The 18,146-nt window shown below is 34.9% G+C and overlaps 1 protein-coding gene across 1 annotated transcript in view; it reads left to right on the top strand.

Moving 5' to 3' along the window:
* Positions 1 to 17,786, top strand: part of CD34 (CD34 molecule) — a 36,466-nt gene extending 18,680 nt beyond the window's left edge. The window contains exons 2-8 of the mRNA XM_015816981.1: positions 1,312 to 1,449; positions 3,273 to 3,520; positions 5,171 to 5,254; positions 10,299 to 10,434; positions 12,437 to 12,498; positions 14,220 to 14,384; positions 16,182 to 17,786. Of these exons, the coding sequence (XP_015672467.1) occupies positions 1,312 to 1,449; positions 3,273 to 3,520; positions 5,171 to 5,254; positions 10,299 to 10,434; positions 12,437 to 12,498; positions 14,220 to 14,384; positions 16,182 to 16,373 (1,025 nt within the window). The 3' untranslated portion in view covers positions 16,374 to 17,786. The remainder of the gene's footprint in view (positions 1 to 1,311; positions 1,450 to 3,272; positions 3,521 to 5,170; positions 5,255 to 10,298; positions 10,435 to 12,436; positions 12,499 to 14,219; positions 14,385 to 16,181) is intronic.
* The last annotated feature ends 360 nt before the right edge of the window (positions 17,787 to 18,146 follow it).

The following is an 18,146-nucleotide window of genomic DNA, read 5'->3' on the forward strand; positions in this document are numbered from 1 at the left end:
ATATTGTAGTTTTCAGTGCAATGTGTCCCCAAGTCTTTATTATCAAGGACTGCTTATATTATTGCCATCCACCCTGGTGTTTAAGCAAGAAGCCTCAGCCGTCTGCTTGCCCTTTCCACCTGATCTCCCACTCTCAAATTGCTTAATTGCAATGGGAAAAAGTATAATGTGATTAATTTTCTCAGTATACCTTTCTACATGTGTATATTACATGCTTGTGACTTTGGAGGTACATGATCTCTCCTGATGAAATGTGGATATATTTCTTCTTTATAGTCTAGAAAGAGAAATATACAGTAAGTTAGAAAATATAGTAGTGTTCCCATTGCAATCCCCATTATTAAATTGCTCTTCCCACCCACTGTATGGCACGTAGATCCACTGCTGCAAAAGAAGATCTCCCAAGGCAGAGGCACTTTAGGTTTCAAAGGCTATACTTCAGGGGTACAGGAAACTCTTCCATGTGATGTACTTGCTTATCTGCTTTTATATTCTGTCACATCCCTTCCTGTAAATTTTAATCATCCAAAGGGCTTCTGCTCCACCCTTGTATTCTTGAAGAAGCTGGCCTGGATTAGATACTCCTAGAACTGCCTCCCTGAATGCCTTCTTGTGTTGATTCCCTCCCCAATGTACAAGCCAATGTACAAGCAATTGAACCAGTAGCATTGATCTCTCTCTCTCCCCTTCCTGTTCCCTTAGTGCTTTCCAGGGAGGGAGGGAGGGAGGGAGGGAGGGAGGGAGGGAGGGAGGGAGGAAGGAAGGAAGGAAGGTTTCTGAAACTCCCTGCCAACTTCCCACAAGGAAACTCAATGGGGAACCCAACAGGAAGGTGTAAGTCATTTCCACTCCCACTGCTTTTTTGTCCACAAAGGGTCATTCTGTTTTTCTGTTTAGATTGAAGATTATTATTATTATTATTATTATTATTATTATTATTATTATTATTATTATTGTTGTTGTTGTTGTTGTTGTTGTTGTTGTTGTTGTTGTTGTTGTTGATAGCATTTGATGGAGCACAGGTTGTCCAGTAAATAATAATAAACAATTAACCTGCATCAGTTTCTGTTGTGCTAATGTATAAGAGGAAAATGGGCAACATCAATTTGTTGAGAAGTCACCATTCTTGCAAATATGCAATTTTTTTATTTGCATCAAGTAAACTTTTTACCATGAACAATAAGGAAAAGGACTCCATATTTTTGTTGTTGCAGCATTTCCACTTTGAGCCTCATCAAAGCCTCTTCTACAGCGTCAAATTGTACTAGACAACTATAAATATTTTTCATTTCTTTCCTTTTTCATTTTTAGAAAATCCAGTCTCTGGTGATGAAACTAATTCAACTAATTCTCCAAATACTACCATTGCTGAGAGGTTGACGACAATCATTGCTCCTAGCTCTGCTTCTAATATTACCTCTTTAAACTCTACTGCTCCATCATTAGAAGGTAAATTGGCTTCAACATTTCTATGGAACTAGCTTGAGTCATTTATTCATTTATGATAAAAACATAACTTTCTCAAAGGGTTGCCATTTATGTTTTCTCAGAGTTTTCCCATCTTTTCTCAGACTGCTAAAGTTCTGACCTACATGGAAGAAAGAAGAAAATATTGAAATGTAATTTTCATTGAATAATTTTTGGTGCAGTTTCCCAATTTCTCAAGAAACTGTACAACTTTTAAATACCTTTCATCAGGAATGAGATGTTATAAGTATACTTTAATTTTAGTTCTAGATATCAATTTATCACTTCCCTTTCCCCAGTTCCAGGCTATTATTTTAAATCAATTGTTTAGCTAGTGCTAAAATGCTTTGCTTATTATGCAAATGTATTTTTAAACATCTGAAATGTTCAGATCAGACTTCACTATCATAGATCAGTTCAAAATAAATTTAAATTAAGACATACAACTCCTAAATAGTGAGACATGAAAGTAAAGAGCAGAGTTCACAACTGCGAAGCCTAAATATGAGTAACAATTAAAAAAAATAGGCTAAAACTAACAATAAACAATCTCTTTGTCTGGATCAATAGATATTTGAAACATGATTATTAATAAATTGCAGCTAATACTGCAGACAAAAAGACAACATTTAGCTATGTTCAGTAAGATAAAGTTCAACTGATCAGAAAGCAATAGATGAAGAGAAAATGAATCTGAGTAGTGACTAGGACATTAGTCTAAACATAGGGATAATAGCTTCTGACGTGAAATAACATAATGTGAACAGTACAATACAACACAAAGCAACATGGCTCAATGTCAGTATTTTTCCTGTGCCAGAGGGACACAGTCTTCACTCAAATGGAATCTCTTCATATCTCCTCCTCAGTGACAGCTGTTGGGAAGGCATTAAATCTAGCCAAAGAGAAAACTCTTAGAGACCATTATTTGATTAAGATATTGTGATGGTTAAAATGGTTGAGAGAGATTATTCAAACTATGTTTGGGTATGGCTGACTGATGCATCTGAAGCTCCAGGTCAAAATGTGCTATTTGAGATCATTAAGTGTACACTCATAACCCATTAAAAGAATAGCCAGCTATGAGAAAACTAATAGGACGAGTAAGATGATATTATTATTATTATTATTATTATTATTATTATTATTATTATTATTATTATTATTATTATTGTTGTTGTTGTTGTTGTTGTTGTTGTTGTTGTTGTTGTTGTTGTTTTGTTGTTGTTGTTGTTGTTTTGTTGTTGTTATTGATAATAATAATAATCATCATCATCATCATCTTCAATTTGATTCACAGTCTGGACTGGTAAAAACTTAACAGTTCAAGTCTTAACCAAGGACCTAAGAGCTGTTAAGGTAGCACATGAGTATACAGGCAGTTCCGAGTAGGGTGGTTTTTTGCAAAGTCACAATATTCAGGTCTAATAAGTTCAAAATTTCCATGTTTCTAGGCAGCCCTTTGGGTATTTCTCAAAGGGCTTATTATTATTATTATTATTATTATTATTATTATTATTATTATTATTATTATTATTATTATTATTATTATTATTTACACAAAAATGTGAAAGCATACACATCAAGTTCTTTCCAAGAAACTGGGATGTTGTAATGTACCAACCTAGTATATATGCAGATCCAAGTAATGTAGCCTTTTGTAATAGACAGATGGAAATCTTGTATCTTTATCCAATTTCTCTTCATCTTTTGTAGAAATTGACCATGTATTTTTGTTAGTGAGCCAATGTTTAGACTGGATTTGGCATTTTTATCCCTCAATCAAGTCCTTTATTTCTTTCCAGAGACATCAAGTAATGTTACCAAGCCAGAGACATTTGTGCCCAGCACATCCACAACAAACTTAACTTCACCAAATACAACAGCTAAGTCATTTACTACACAGGGGAATGCAATAGTGACTACTAACAATGAGACAACGACTCATAATTTAAGCTCAACATCACTTCTAACACATGGTCCTACTGAGCCAACAACATATAATTCCACCATCTTTCTTATTACATCCATGACTGAGAACAACAATGTGATGGTAAGATTGTGAAAATTTAGGATTGATATGAAAAGAAAAGCGATTAAGTTCCCTTATTGGGATCATTATTATAAATCAATGATTGATATATTAATCAGTCTCATCAACACGGCATTTTAGTTACTTTTGTAAATGTGCTACCCTATATTCTTCAGCTTCCTGGATGATTCTCATAGGTGCCCATTTATTTCTTTGAATCCCAGCTAGGCTATTGTTGTTCTTATTTCAATTTATTGGGGAAGAGGGTGCAAGAGGATGGATGTGTTTACATAACTTTTTTCCTCAGCAGAGGAAGCTCCAACAGCTCATTGGCAAACTGCCAAAAGCACACATGTGCAGGAAAGAGGGAACATAAATTTACAACTCCCAGCTGTGGTCTTCTCTAATGTGCTTTCCCACATTCAGATTTTTTATAGCATTTGACATTCAAACACTGATTCAACTATGTGGTGTTCTACATGGCCGTTTTACTAGCTACTACTACTATTTTGTGTTCAGAAAAATGTGAATTGTCACATAGTCTCATCTTGCTATATGAAAATGTATCTGAGTACAAATAAAACTAATTCAGTGCAATAAAATTGTTATTGCATAAACATGGGCCTTAGTTTGAATTTACATTGACTCTGTTCTCAGTATTGGAATTACAATGTTCCTAAGACAGTAGGAACAGTACAGTAGCATAATCCAACCCTTCTTTCATAAATCTGATAAGTTTTATTACCTTTGAGGAAGTTCACCTATGATTTCTACTGGATAAAATTTATGTTTATGTTTATGTTTCTTTGGTTTGACATCTCCATTTTAGGTTACCCAGTATTCACCAATGGTCTTTTCAGCCATGTAATGTTATTTGTCTGATGGAAGCACTTGAAGTTTTTGAATTATGTCTCCTTTCAGAAAAGAGCTGAAAGTTTTCTAACATAATAGAACCATGAGACTATTTCCTAAGATAATTATCTCCCACATATGGCTGCCAGCCTGAACCTTGTGATTATATTCACAGGTATGGCTCAGTGTGTCCCCACCATATAAGGTGAACTAGTATTTTAGAAACAGCCTTCTTGAAGTTGGTGTCTCTATTGTAGAAATGCTTTCTCAGAGATAGTTGCCTAACACCTTCTTTGTGGTCAATTTTGCACCAAGTTGCTGGTTTGTCTGCTTAATATACCCATTTGTTTAAAATTACATGTCAGCATAAAAAGACCTTTTTAGTCATTTTTGTTATACTTTAGGATTTACTTTTCCCACAAGAAAAAAATATTTGTGCTTTTTTCTGTCACATTTTAGCAACATTGTTTATTCTTTTTTCTTGAATTATTCAATAAGCACATATCAATAAAGGATAATATATGTAATTCAGAATTGAAATTAGGAGTCCTTAGTGCTCTCTGAACTTAATTGTTTTCTTGCAGACATTTCATTACCCAAACTAGATAACATCATCAGACTAGTAGTGATGATGTTACATAGTTTGGGTAATGAACCATCTGCAAGACAACAACCAAGGTCAGAGAGCACCAAGGACCCTTCAAACACATATCAATTAATTGGTGATTTCACAGAAATGCTATTAGCAAATGAAATAGCCAAATGACACCAGACAAAGGGAAATGCAATGATACACTCTTCCATCCTTTCTTTCTTTAGTTCAACATCACATGTGTGAAAATCAAGCAGATGCTTCCTGCCACTGAAGTGGTATGCTTGGAACTCCATGAAGCCCAATCCTGTGTAAGTAGGCAAGGAGGAGAAAATGGCAAGGGAGGCATTCATTACAATGGAGGGGGGTTGCTTTGCTTTAAGATAAAAAGTTGTGGGGAGGAGTATAATTTCTTGGTATGGAAGATCCAGCTTGGAAAAGTAAAAAGTGAGGGTTATCCTCCACCCATCTTTAAAAAATAACTGTAATTGTTTCTATTCAGTGCAAAACCGCATTTGGTTCTAGACTTGGACAATGCTTTGCCCCTAATACTTCATGCATTCCATTTGTTAAGTTTATAAGTTATCCAATGGACTCCAGCATCATTTTTACACACCAGGCACTTTTTCCACTACAGCATCCATACTTGTAGGAACAGCATAAAGCTTCTCTATGTGTGTAAGAGGGAAGGGGAAAGAGTATTGGCTCATTTGAGCCCAATAGCTGGAAAGCATAGATATCTGGGCAAAGAGCAAGAAGGATAAGTGATGAAATATGCACTGTGAGATTATGAAACAATCTATCCATATTTCTATGTGATATTGTGAAGCAAGTAAGTTTTTGCATGATGATGTCTGGATACCAATTTCTTAATTTTAGCATTATTGTGGTTAGTTTTTAATGTATATCCTGGAGGGTAGACCAAAGTTAGAATTTGTGGTATCCTGTTTTTATAACAAGGAAAATTAAGCTGAATTGGAGGGGAGGTTGCAAAGATTTGCGAAACTGATTAGACATTGACTAGAAAGTGTTAAAACCAGTTGGCTGAGAAACGTTTTTTCAGGCAGCAGAATGTTGGGGTAAAGCAAGAGGTCCAGAAATGGGAGACTAGCCTCTCTTCAAGCCCCACAAAATTTCTGTCTTGCAAATCTTGAAATGAAAGTTTTGCAATTTGAGTTGGACTATAGCTAAGCCAGTAAGCAATTATGTTGAGCACGCACTGCATTGAAAGTTTGTGCTAAAGTAATATTTTAAAAGATCTGAAATGTGGCAGAATGTATGAAATTTATTTAAGCTGAAAGCTTTTCAAGAATTATGCTGAAATAAACTCCTGCAAGAGCTCACTTTTGTAGCATAGGCACCACCTAGTGGGTTGATATTTAAGCAGAAAAACAAGTAACACAATTGTGTCAATAATTTATTTAGAATTGTGATAATATAATGCAGGTTAGTTACCCTTTAGCTACATTCATTTACACACTGTATTGGGGATCAGCATTAGGTAAACTTCATCAGATTTGATCATTATTGTTATATGAGTTACTGTACATAATTAAGAACCAGGCTTACTCCTCTACAGGATTGACATAATTCATATGTTCCAGTCAATGTGTGAAATTAGCATTTTATAGAATGCCAAAAATGGGACGCTCTTGTCATTCTGCATAATGCCTAGGTATACAATGCCTAGGGAAAGTAGACATTTCATATTTTAAAACATCTAAAAACGTTGAGCATTCTACAGATTTTCTAGTGCCAGCTTTTCACACATTGCCAGTAATGTATTTATTGAAATCATTGATTGGAAAGCCTGGAAGCTGACGTTCTGATACATCTGAAAGACACCAAATTAGGAAAACTGCCTACAATGAATCAGGATGTGAATATTGTACAGATGTAGCCTTTAGACTAAAGTTCTGGCTTTGTCATCACAACTTTTGATAAAGGCTTGAAAGCCTTGGAAATCACATATTAGCATATCCCCAATGCTAAAACATTGATAATATTATTCAATAACAGTTCTGATATTACTAATGGCTTGTAGGTTTTTCTAAACTATTAACAATTGGCTAATAGTGCTATACTGGCTAATAATGCTCTATGTAGCATTCAAAAATAGACATAATAAGCAAAATAGTTATTAACTAATGAATAATTGTGAATATTAATTTGTCAACATGGAGCATTATAACATAGTCTATAACAGGAAGTCACAAACCAGTGTTTGATTTCCATCTGAAATATTGTTTTTATTCACTGGTATATGGACAGTTTGTTTTTTTCATGAACAAGAATTTTCAGTGGATGACTAAGAACCCAGGTCATAATATTTCCTTTAATTGTGATGACCATGCATGCTATTGGAGGAAACATGGGTGATGGTATTATAATAGTATGATGAACAGGAAACTATTATAAAATTCATCTTTGAATCATCTATTTTTATGGTTTTTCATAAGGAGAATGAAACATGAAACAATTTCAAGCAAAATCTGTTCCATAAGTGAACATTCCAATTATAAACTTAAATGGCACTTTATAATTTATTGTTTTATAGTAATTATTAGTTTATTACTCTATCCTAATTGCTAAAATCTTGCACCAGCCTCCATCAATGGGAGAGAGATTATGGTAGCTGATATATCTAGAAGGCATAGTTTAAACATATAGGTTTATGTGCACCTACATTTCTTCATAGAGATCTTTTTCACCTACCACAGAAACTAAAAAGGTACTGTAATGTATTATTGTCCTGAACACACACATAATTTGCAGCTTTATAGTTTGGCTAATTTTTACTGGAAATTGGGATCAGGCCTTCTTCTTACTTTGTCTCATACATTATTTTTAAGACTGATTGCTGTGTCTGAGCCACAAATAGATAGAATGAACCCTTTCACTTGTTCGTCTTTCTGTCACACTTTTTCCACTAAGCTGCTTCATTCACTAGAAAGGAAACTCTGACATCCTCTCAACAATTCTTTCCACAGGAAAAAAAAACAAAAAACATAAGTGTTTTTCCTCAGTATCCTGAACTAATATTTGTGGGAATGGTTTGGCTAGGTTTTATTTGCATTTTTCCATTTTCCATGCATAATGCATACTGTGATTGTTTACATTTTTACTTCTATTGTGTGGCTTTTGTTTATTCCATTGGGTCACATTAAGTCACCACTTGAGAATTTTGTGAAGCCAATTAAACCACCTAAAGATATGAATTGATATCCGAAATCCTAAATAAATTGATATTTAAAATCCTACTCTAGGTGTCTATCTATCCATGAATGTCCCAGCCAGTTGAAAGTTAGATACAGGGAATCCTCGTTTAGTGACTGGCTCAGACTGTGACTGCAGTTATGACAAGGATGAAAACATAACTTTGTAAATTTTGAAAAGCTGAAGTAAGACTTTAAGATATTTGCAGTTTAACTTATCAACTGCTTTGCTTAACAATCAAGCTACTTGTGTCCAACTGTAATTTCTAAAGAAGAATTATATGTCATTCAAAGTGGACTGGGATGGAAGATTTCTCCCTGATAATTATTTAGATAGACAGACAGACATNACAGACAGACATTTATATTTTTGTTTTATTTAAGGGGAAGTACTGATGATGCTTCTTGTATAATAGATTGTGATTAAAAGTAGATTCGTCCTCTGTAGTGATGCTACCTGTGAATTAAATATTGCACATGGAAGTATTTATTTTTACAAGTTAGCTCCATTGCACGAGATTTAAGGGAGGGCAGAATTTCAGGAAGTTTAGTATTCTTCCACACAGACACAGCATGAAAAAAATGGTCTTTTTCTCTCTTGCGACCCCAACAATAAAATTTTGTGTGTATGTGTTTGCTGTAGAACAGATGTTGCATATGTCCTGCTCTGAGAGGCAGGAGGAAAGTTCTCAGCAGCTGCCCAATTGCTTTTTTCATAATTTATCAGGAATGGTTTTTTCTCCACAGCTCCCAAGCCAGGGGTGTCAAACTGCCGGCCCGCAGACTGGTTTCATCGTACCGGAGCCGTGCCCACCCCATTGCCGACAATGGCAAAAAAAGCTCCGATACGTTGCACGACGTCACGTGACGTCACGAGTTTGACATGTCTGTCCCAAGCAATTCTGGCCCATTTAAAAACTTTCTTTTACCTGCTTCTCTTTGGTGTCATTCTAGTCAGTTTTCTTAGAATTATTGTGCTGATGAACAAACAGATGAACAGAATTCCACCCTTTGTACATATTTTTTTCCAAATTCCACAATGTTAGAAAGAATTAAAGAAAATTCTACTAGCTGAATATATACTAGACATGAAATATTCAACAACCAGAGGAAGACTCAGTCTTTTTTTCAACTTATTGAACCAGCCTATATTTCTAAATTGCTTTAGATTAGTTTAGCCTAGCTTTTCTGAGTCTGACCCTGACCTGTACATCTCCTTTGATGTCCAAATTGACTAAGTGGAGGGGAAATAACTACAACCTCACACTTTTCTTCCTGTCTCCTCCACAACTGTTTGGGAAAGGCGACATTTTATTTTAATCTTTATGTGGGAAGATTTTATCCTTGCAAAATGTGCCATAAAAGAACCATCTGAAATACGCAAGGCATTTCTGAAACAGGAAGGCCAACTCTGTTCTTGTTATTTCCCTCATCTCCTGCCTGGTAACAGTGGAGAAGGATACAGTGCTCATAATCTCAAAACATTAAGAGCTGCTTTGGCTGATTCAGAATATAGTTGCAGAATGAACAGTTATCATGATATTAATTATTTAATCAGCAAGTTAAATTATATTTAATTAGTAATCAGTATCCACAGAAATGTGTTGACAAATATTTCAGTACATATTCTTTCTGTTTTGATTTTTTAACAACTGGACATCTAATCCTCTTCATCCACTATACTTCAGTGAAGCAAATTAAGAATCACAAGCATATAGTTAAAACATGCTCTAAACTTTGTCTTATCTTCTGTAGGTCTGCTTTCACATGCTATAATTTATAATAATCCATCTCATTTGAGAGATGTGCACATTAATATACCATAAAGAATGTTCCTATGCATATATTTTTGATAGTCATAATAGGACATAGTGATTCCATAAATGGAGCTGCTGTGCCTTCTTGGAAAATTGTTCTTAATGTTTGTGGTTTCTCTTAACCTTTGTAGATTTTGAGCCAAGAAATCCACAAATAGCTGCTATTGGGAGGATAGACTGTAGCTCATGGGAATGTTGTTATGTTTACAGAAGCCAATGATAATTAATTTGCCACTGGATGTTGGGTTAATGTAAAGAAAACAAATGAGAAAAAATGTTCTACAGAAGTAACACTGTTTTATTTTGTTTTGTTTTGTTTTTAGGAAAACTTTAAAAGAAACAAGGGGGAGGGATTGAGCAAATTAGTTTGCAAAAAAAAAGAAGTACCATGTCTTATTGAACTGGCTGACTCTGATGTGAATCACCAATGCATGTTGTTGCTTGCAGTTAACAATACAGGTTAGTTGAACTGATTTATTACAGCTTGCAATCAAGTTGAATACCAGCTATGAGTGACTTGTTAAGATTGACTAGATTTCACATGTCGCATGAAACCATAATGTTATCTTTGGCTGATTGAACAAATTTTATATATAAAATACATTAGCCCCAATCCAGCAAGTATATATAACACATTAGCCCCAATCCAGCAACCCTTGCTATAGGTTAGCACGATAAGTAAACCCAATGTTTTTGCTATCTTCTTCATTGTTAGATTGGGGTGTGGGAGAATGCAGAAAGTATTTGAAAAACCAACTATTTTAAAATGTATTAGATGTCCTCAATTAGGTGTTACTTCTGTTCAACAGCAAATTAAGGTCAGGAAGTGATTTAGTTTGTTTGTTTACTTCTCAGTTAGTCTAGAGGTCATGGGATTTCCTTGTGATCTCACATCTAAGTGCTAACCAATCTATTCCAGCTTAGCTTTTTCAAGATCAGCTAAATGTGGTGGCCAGCAGCAAATAAAAAATTATAACCCCTTCCCCCCCACCTTCCTGTCATTACTAAATTCAAACAAATAGGAGGTATATATCACAAGAACAATACTAATTGGAAACTCTGACTGGGTTCACAGATTGCATGGGCCATAGTGTTATTTGGTTTTATTTTAGCATTTTATTTATTAATGTATTTATTAAATTTGTGTAAACACATTCAGTTTGATTTGCAAACGATTGCTTATAACTTATTTATGTATTTTATTATGCTTGCATTTTGTCCATTCTCATAGGCAGCTAAACAGAGGTAAATAGATAAAATACTCCCCAAATCCTTAAACAGATATAATTATTTTCCAGAAGCACACATATAGTGTGCCCTATCTTTCAATTAAAAAAAATAATCTTCATGTGCAAGACAAAATGGGTTGGTTTTCAGTTTTCCTGGAGCCTAAAACTGATGTGGCACTTCCATTGGAAGGGAGTTTCAAAGAATGCCTGCCTTTAGGGTCCCATCAGTTATAATCTTGGAGTGATAGGACCTGGAAGAGTTGGTTTTATTTATTTAGGAGCCTTGGTGGTGCAGTGATTAGAATGCAGTATTGCAGGCTAACTTTGCCCACTGCCAGGAGTTCAATCCGGCTCTGCTCAAGGTTGACTCAGCCTTCCATTACCTCCGAGGTCAGTAAAATGAGGACCTATATTATAAACTGTCCAGAGAGTGCTGTAAAGCACTATGGGGTGGTATATAAGTCTAAGTGCTATTGCTATTGGTATATTATTTGATTTGTTTGGACAGGCAAATGAATTAAGGAGAAGATGGCCAGATAACCAGGATCAGATCTATATAGGTTTTAAATGTGACAACTACCACCTTAAATCATATCCAGAATTCAGCTGGAAACTAAGGCAACTCCCATTAGTACTGCAGCTGCTCAGCTGCAGTTTCCACAGCTCCTTCAAGGGTCATCCCATGTTGAGCATTTTGCAATGATTTAATAGAAGTGACTACAGCTTTAGTGACTATGAGGAAGTCCTCCAAATCCAGAAAAAAAAGTTGTAATTGTACAAAAAGGCTTATCTGACATTTGGTAATTAAATGGGAGAATTCTCAAGTTGCAAACCATCTTTTAACAAAGAAATACAACCTGTTTAGAGTTTTAACTAATGGATATTCCCTGCAATTGTTAGATTTGCAGATCCAAAGCCACTCCTTATTGGAGGGATTCAATTAAAGTGTGTTTCTCCTCATCCAGACCCAAACAATCTCCAGGGAGTTAGTTAACAATTTTACTGCATATCTACTCATGGCTATGGTGTACACTATATATCAGCAATATATGATGATGCTATATTTTATCATTCTAGTCAATTGTGGCTTATTTAATAAACCACAGATATATAAGCCATATATAACTTTGAATAAAATCTGTGCAAGTGAAGCTGTAAATGTTAAAGCTTCTTTGCTTGATAAATAATTCCAATATGCTCTGAAAGTAAACTTCAGTTTTTCTTTGCTTTAGAAAATATAGGTGCAGAAGCATTGTATGGCTTTCTGGATGACAAGCAACCTGATTTGAAAGTGGTAATTTATTCATGCTTTTATATATACAGTAGTCGTTGGGTGAGACAGAATAAAAAATTTAAAACCTAAAATATTACAGAATCTGAATAGTATGCTTTGTATGTCAGGATCCTGTATGACTAAAATCATGTAAATGAACAGTGGTATATTTTCCTAAAGAATGTGGAATAAATTGTCAATATTTTAATAATAATCAAATTGCTATAACAAGCAACTAACTGTAGGAGTTTCCCAACCAATTTCCAATTCACTGTTTTTAGAAAACAGACCAAAATGTAACACTTTTAAACATTAAGCAATATGCATTTTCCTGGATTTGAGGTGTTATCGAAACATCAACCAACAGTTCCATTGGCTTTTGTGCATCTACCCTGCATGTGAAGAAACCACTTTTAGCTATGGGAATTGCCAGAGAATTTTTCCAAAGACAAGTGAAACTGTTTTCATGGAATTGTTTCATTCATGAAAGACATAAATGGCTTTCAAAATGTGCAGAGTTCTAATACATAGTGCAAAAGAAGTTCCAAGAGTTTCCAGAAATCGCATCCTGAAAATTAGTTTCCTTCGTGTTGTAACTTAACATACAAAACATATGAAATACACAAGACTTCTCTCTTTCCAAACTACCTTCCCAAACATATCCTAAAGCTGTGTGATTCAATTTCAAGAAGGTTCAGCAATTCACATTTTCACACTGAGTCTTCAGATTGAATTCTTGAATCATTTGAAAGAATCAGTGAATGAGGTGCTTTGAATTACTTTGGATTAAGAGATTTGATGGGGTTTTCTTTTATGTTGCTGTGATTTTCCTCCCAAAATGTACAGCACTATTCCGCCTATTGTGTCTCACTTTTGAATTAGACTTAGAATTTGTTTAGGTAGGTTTACATGGAGTGCAACATTTATTGTACTGGTGGTTGGCTGTTTACACTAGTTTGCTCTTTCTTATATAATCCTCTTCCTCAATCCACATCCTTTTATTATTGTATTTCCTTTACTCCCAATGTACTTGTCTAGCCTGAAATATAGCCAGTTGGCACATGTGACCAATCTATCTGCAATTGTTTATTGCCGTTATGTCGTTAGTCCTCCCCTTTTATGCCTTTTCATTCTCTGCATTCCTTTCAAAGTTTTTTTAATTATTATTTTTTTGCTATTTTTGCTTTCTCTGTCTTACTTTATATTCTGTAAGTCTGCCTGTAGCCTGTATTATATGCAATAGGTGAAATATGTAATAGTGATAACACAAAAATTTATTGGGATGTTTTTAAATTGTTGCCCAAGCATTACATAACTCATCACTCCCAGAAGAGGCTAATTCTGCCTCTTCCGCTTTTCCAGGAAGCCACCAGCCCAGAAAGATAAATGACCAAGGATCATAGAATCTTCAATCTTTAGTAAGAACTTACTATTTAAAACTGTTTTTGAAAGGCTTTGTTCTTAAGGTTTAACAGGGCATTTTGTCAGCCCCACTTCCCCATAAACAGGATATTTTAACTCCCTAAACAGTTTGGAGCTGTTAGGTTGTCCTTTCCTGATTCTTGCTATGTCTTGTTTAAACAAGGTGTGAGAGTATTTCAAAATGAAAGCCTTCAAGCTATCTGACATTATAACAGGTTAACTGTGTTAGACTAGGGTACAAAATTGCAAATTGCTATTTGCATTCCTGGCAGGTGTTTTCATGCTTCTTTGGTTCAACCTATTTTGTTTTTTCCTTTTAGCTTGGGATAAAATCTCACAAACAGGAACGCACTGAGATTCACCAGGTCCATTCTCGGAGAACCCTTATTGCCTTGGTCACCATCGGCCTGCTGTTGGCATTTTTGGGATTGGCTGGATATTATCTTATGAAACGACGAAGCTGGAGTCCCATGGGAGAAAGGCTGGTTAGTGCTTATAGTTGGCAGAACAAGTAGAAAGCTCAAGGCATATAACAGCAGTTGCAGAGAAAAATGACAGGATTGCTATTCTTCCATTACTATATATTTGGGCATGTGCAAATATTGTTCACAAATATTGTTTTGTTTTTTTTTAAAAAAGAGTTTCTCTCTAAGGAAAATATATTTCTCTTTAAATAACTTCTGTCATACAATGAATTTCTGTAGGTCACTTTCATTAACCTGGAATGCAAACAGAGCTCTGTAGAGTTTCATAGACAATTTTCAAAAGGTATTTTAGAACATTTGGGATGAGCACCTGCAACACCTTACAGAAGCTGTGTCTTTTCCCAGACCTGAATCCAAAGCAATCTACAGCCCTACCATATAGTATAAAATCTTGACAAATTGAATGCCAAAGTGTCATCACAACAATAGCTAATGAATGTCCTGTTATTCCATTTATTTACTTTCTGGACTATACATTATGTAGACTACATTAGCTTTCAGAAACTAAACTATCATTCCATTATTGCAAATTAGTGATATTACTGTCAGTTTCTATAATCAAGAAATATAGATGCAGGTGAGATTGTAGGCAAAGAGTCAGAGCAAGACCTCTTACAATTCATGGGGATATGCCATAGCTTTTTGCTAAAATCTGTTCTCTGAGCAAAAAAACTCCAGATTAATTTTCTGATGCTTCCATTGTAAACAATTTCTGGAAGTAAGCTATGAATAATTTTTCTGCTCCAAACCCTGGATACCAGAATAAACAATGAAATTGCATACTGGATTCTCAGTATTACATCCAATGTTTCCTTTTATTGAAATAATAATAATAATAATAATAATAATAATAATAATAATAATAATAATAATAATAATAATAATAATAATAATAATAATAATAATAATAATAATAAAGTTGGAAGGAACCTTGGAGGTCATCTAGTCCAACCCCCTGCTCAGGCAGGAAACCATTTCAGACAAATGGCTATCCAGTCTCTTCTTAAAAACATCCAGTGCTGGAGCATTCACAGCTTCTGGAGGCAGGTTGTTCCACTGATTAATTGTTCTAATTGTCAGGAAATTTCTCCTTAGTTCTAGGTTGCTTCTTTCTTTGATTAGTTTCCATCCATTGCTTCTTTTCCTGCCTTCAGGCGCTTTGGAGAATAGCTTGACTCCCTCTTCTTTGTGGCAGCCCCTGAGATACTGGAAGACTGCTATCATGTCACCCTCATCCTTCTCTCCATTAAACTAGACATGCCCAATTCCAGCAACCGTTCCTTATATGTTTTAGCCTCCAGTCCCCTAATCATCTTTGTTGCTTTTCTCTGTACTTTTTCTAAAGTCTCAACATCTTTTTTACATTGTGGTGACCAAAACTGGATGCAGTATTCCGTGTGGCCTTACCAAGGCATTGTAAAGTGGTATTAACACTTCACTTGATCTTGATTCTATCCCTCTGTTAATGAAGCCTAGCACTGTCTTGGCTTTTTTGGCAGCTGCAGCACACTGCTGGCTCATATTTAAGTGTTTATGTGTACATGTTTAAGTATACATATTTCTGTTGAATTTTTTGTATTATTATCATTGATCACATAGGCCACTGAAATATACTTCATACATGAACAAGGTTTCCCTCTTCACCCTGCCAGGAATACTTTTCTAAATCCCTGATTGAAGGGCCTGACTGAAAGAACGGATATTTATTTTATTTTCTATATAAGTCACTTTGTTGATCTTTGAACAGCTTAGTTTAACTCTGAATTTTCTTATTATTTGTACCTCCAACCCCTTTAGGGTGAAGATCCTTATTACATCGAAAATGATAGCCACGGCAATCCTGAGATCCCTGTAGCCTCTCAAGAACAATCAGGCCTGCAGGATAAACCAAATCTCAATGGAGGGGCTCGGGAAAATGGGACTGGCCAGCCATCCTCGAAAAATGGACACCAAACGAAGCCCCAGGTTGTGGCTGACACAGAACTGTGAAAATACTCTGACCTTTTTAATGCAGCTGGAAAAGCTCAACTGCACTTACAGCGGAGCTAGAACCAAAAATTCCTAAATGAAATCGTAATACCTTTTTAAAAAAAAAAAGCTTTACCATCTTATACTAAAACATTTTTCAAGGGCTGACGCAGCAGCATTTGTGTATGAACACTGTAAAATTAGCAAACTGCTTCAATGGGATTGGGTATGTTTTTAATAAACGTGGAGTTTGAGGCTTTTTTATTTTTTCTATTTTTAGATGTCATATCCTTCACAACTGTTCATCCAGGGAGACACAAGGCATGTTTTCTAGAAATTAAAGATTTTTCACTGTTTGAGAGTTGTTTAATATCTATCTGATGCTGTTTAGAGTAAGAAAGGACATGTTCCCCTTTTAAAAATGTAATTTTAATTTAATTTTAAAATATAACAGAGATATAACATCTAGGGCTTCAGAGTAGTATGCAGCTGAAAGTCCCTAGACTTTGGTAGAGTATCACCACCCATCCTCATCTCCAACTAAGACTGTCATTACTGCCTTTCTGCATTTGTGCTGTGCTGCAATTTGTATATAACATAAACTGATTGTAACTCATCAGAAGCCTTTTGAAATATGGCTGAAGCAGTTCTTAACACAAAATAAACTCTTCACTAGCTTTGCTTACTTCAAAAGAACTGAGTACCTTTTCCCTTTAAAGGCAATAGGAAATATTAGGAGACATCTTTTGTAACATGAAAGTGCAGTATAGTGGGCAATTGGCCTAAATCTCACATGTTCGGTCTCCTTCAAACTTTGTTTTCATTGTCCATCCACTGTACATAAGAACAAGCAAACAACTCTTTTTCCTACATAGCATTTTCTAGATGCTTTGGGACTGTTACTATCAGAATTCACAGCAAGTATATCCTTTGAATTCCAAAAGTCACTGATATTTTTTTAAATTAAAGGAAATAAGTCTGAAATGTTATTCTTAATCCAGATATAGTTAATTACATTGAAATAAAGGGTGGCATCAATTGTAGTTACATTAACTGGAGGTCCATTTTTCAGAATCCTATTTTAACATCCTAGGGTTTGGATACAATGCAGTTTGCTTCTAAATAGACATTTATATGATGGCATAGAGCCTTTGAATATAGTTTTCAAACAAAACATGTGAGAGTATATTTGTAAATGTAATGCAAATGCAAATATAGCTATATTTAAGTTGTATGCTTAAACATATCTAAGATCACAATAGTCATATATTTTAGGCTAAATTAAGTATTCTAACCCTCTTTTCTTCCCCCAAATATTTTTCTCCGTTGCCTTTCTTCCCCCTCCGTGCCCATTCTGAAATGTATTATTATTTGAATATAGAATGCAGAACAAAAATGTGACTAGGCTCTGAAATGAATTATCTTTTTTATACTAATTATCATGGATATGTTTGTTTTAACTGGAAATAATTCAAGAACAGCTAACATGAATACTGCCTTATTTACACTTGTCACTGGAAGCATTAGCTAGATATGGGATAATGAACATAAAAATAAGTAGCCCACTAGGGAAAGGAAGATATTTCTTCTTTTTAATTCAAATTTCCCTAATCTGCTTTTGTCCAGATAGGTTGGAACCAGAATTCTTTGCCAAGTATTGTCCAAATGCTGGTGCTAGAGAATGAATCAATTATTTAGTAGATTAGTATAGATAGTCTTAAAGTTTACATTTTGTGTTAAACAAGCAAACATGATTGTTAATATGATATAAAAGAAGCATGTATATTGGAATCG

The sequence above is a fragment of the Protobothrops mucrosquamatus genome, unplaced genomic scaffold (assembly GCF_001527695.2).
Source record: "Protobothrops mucrosquamatus isolate PMUCROS unplaced genomic scaffold, P.Mucros_1.0 scaffold546, whole genome shotgun sequence".
NCBI lineage: Eukaryota > Metazoa > Chordata > Lepidosauria > Squamata > Viperidae > Protobothrops > Protobothrops mucrosquamatus.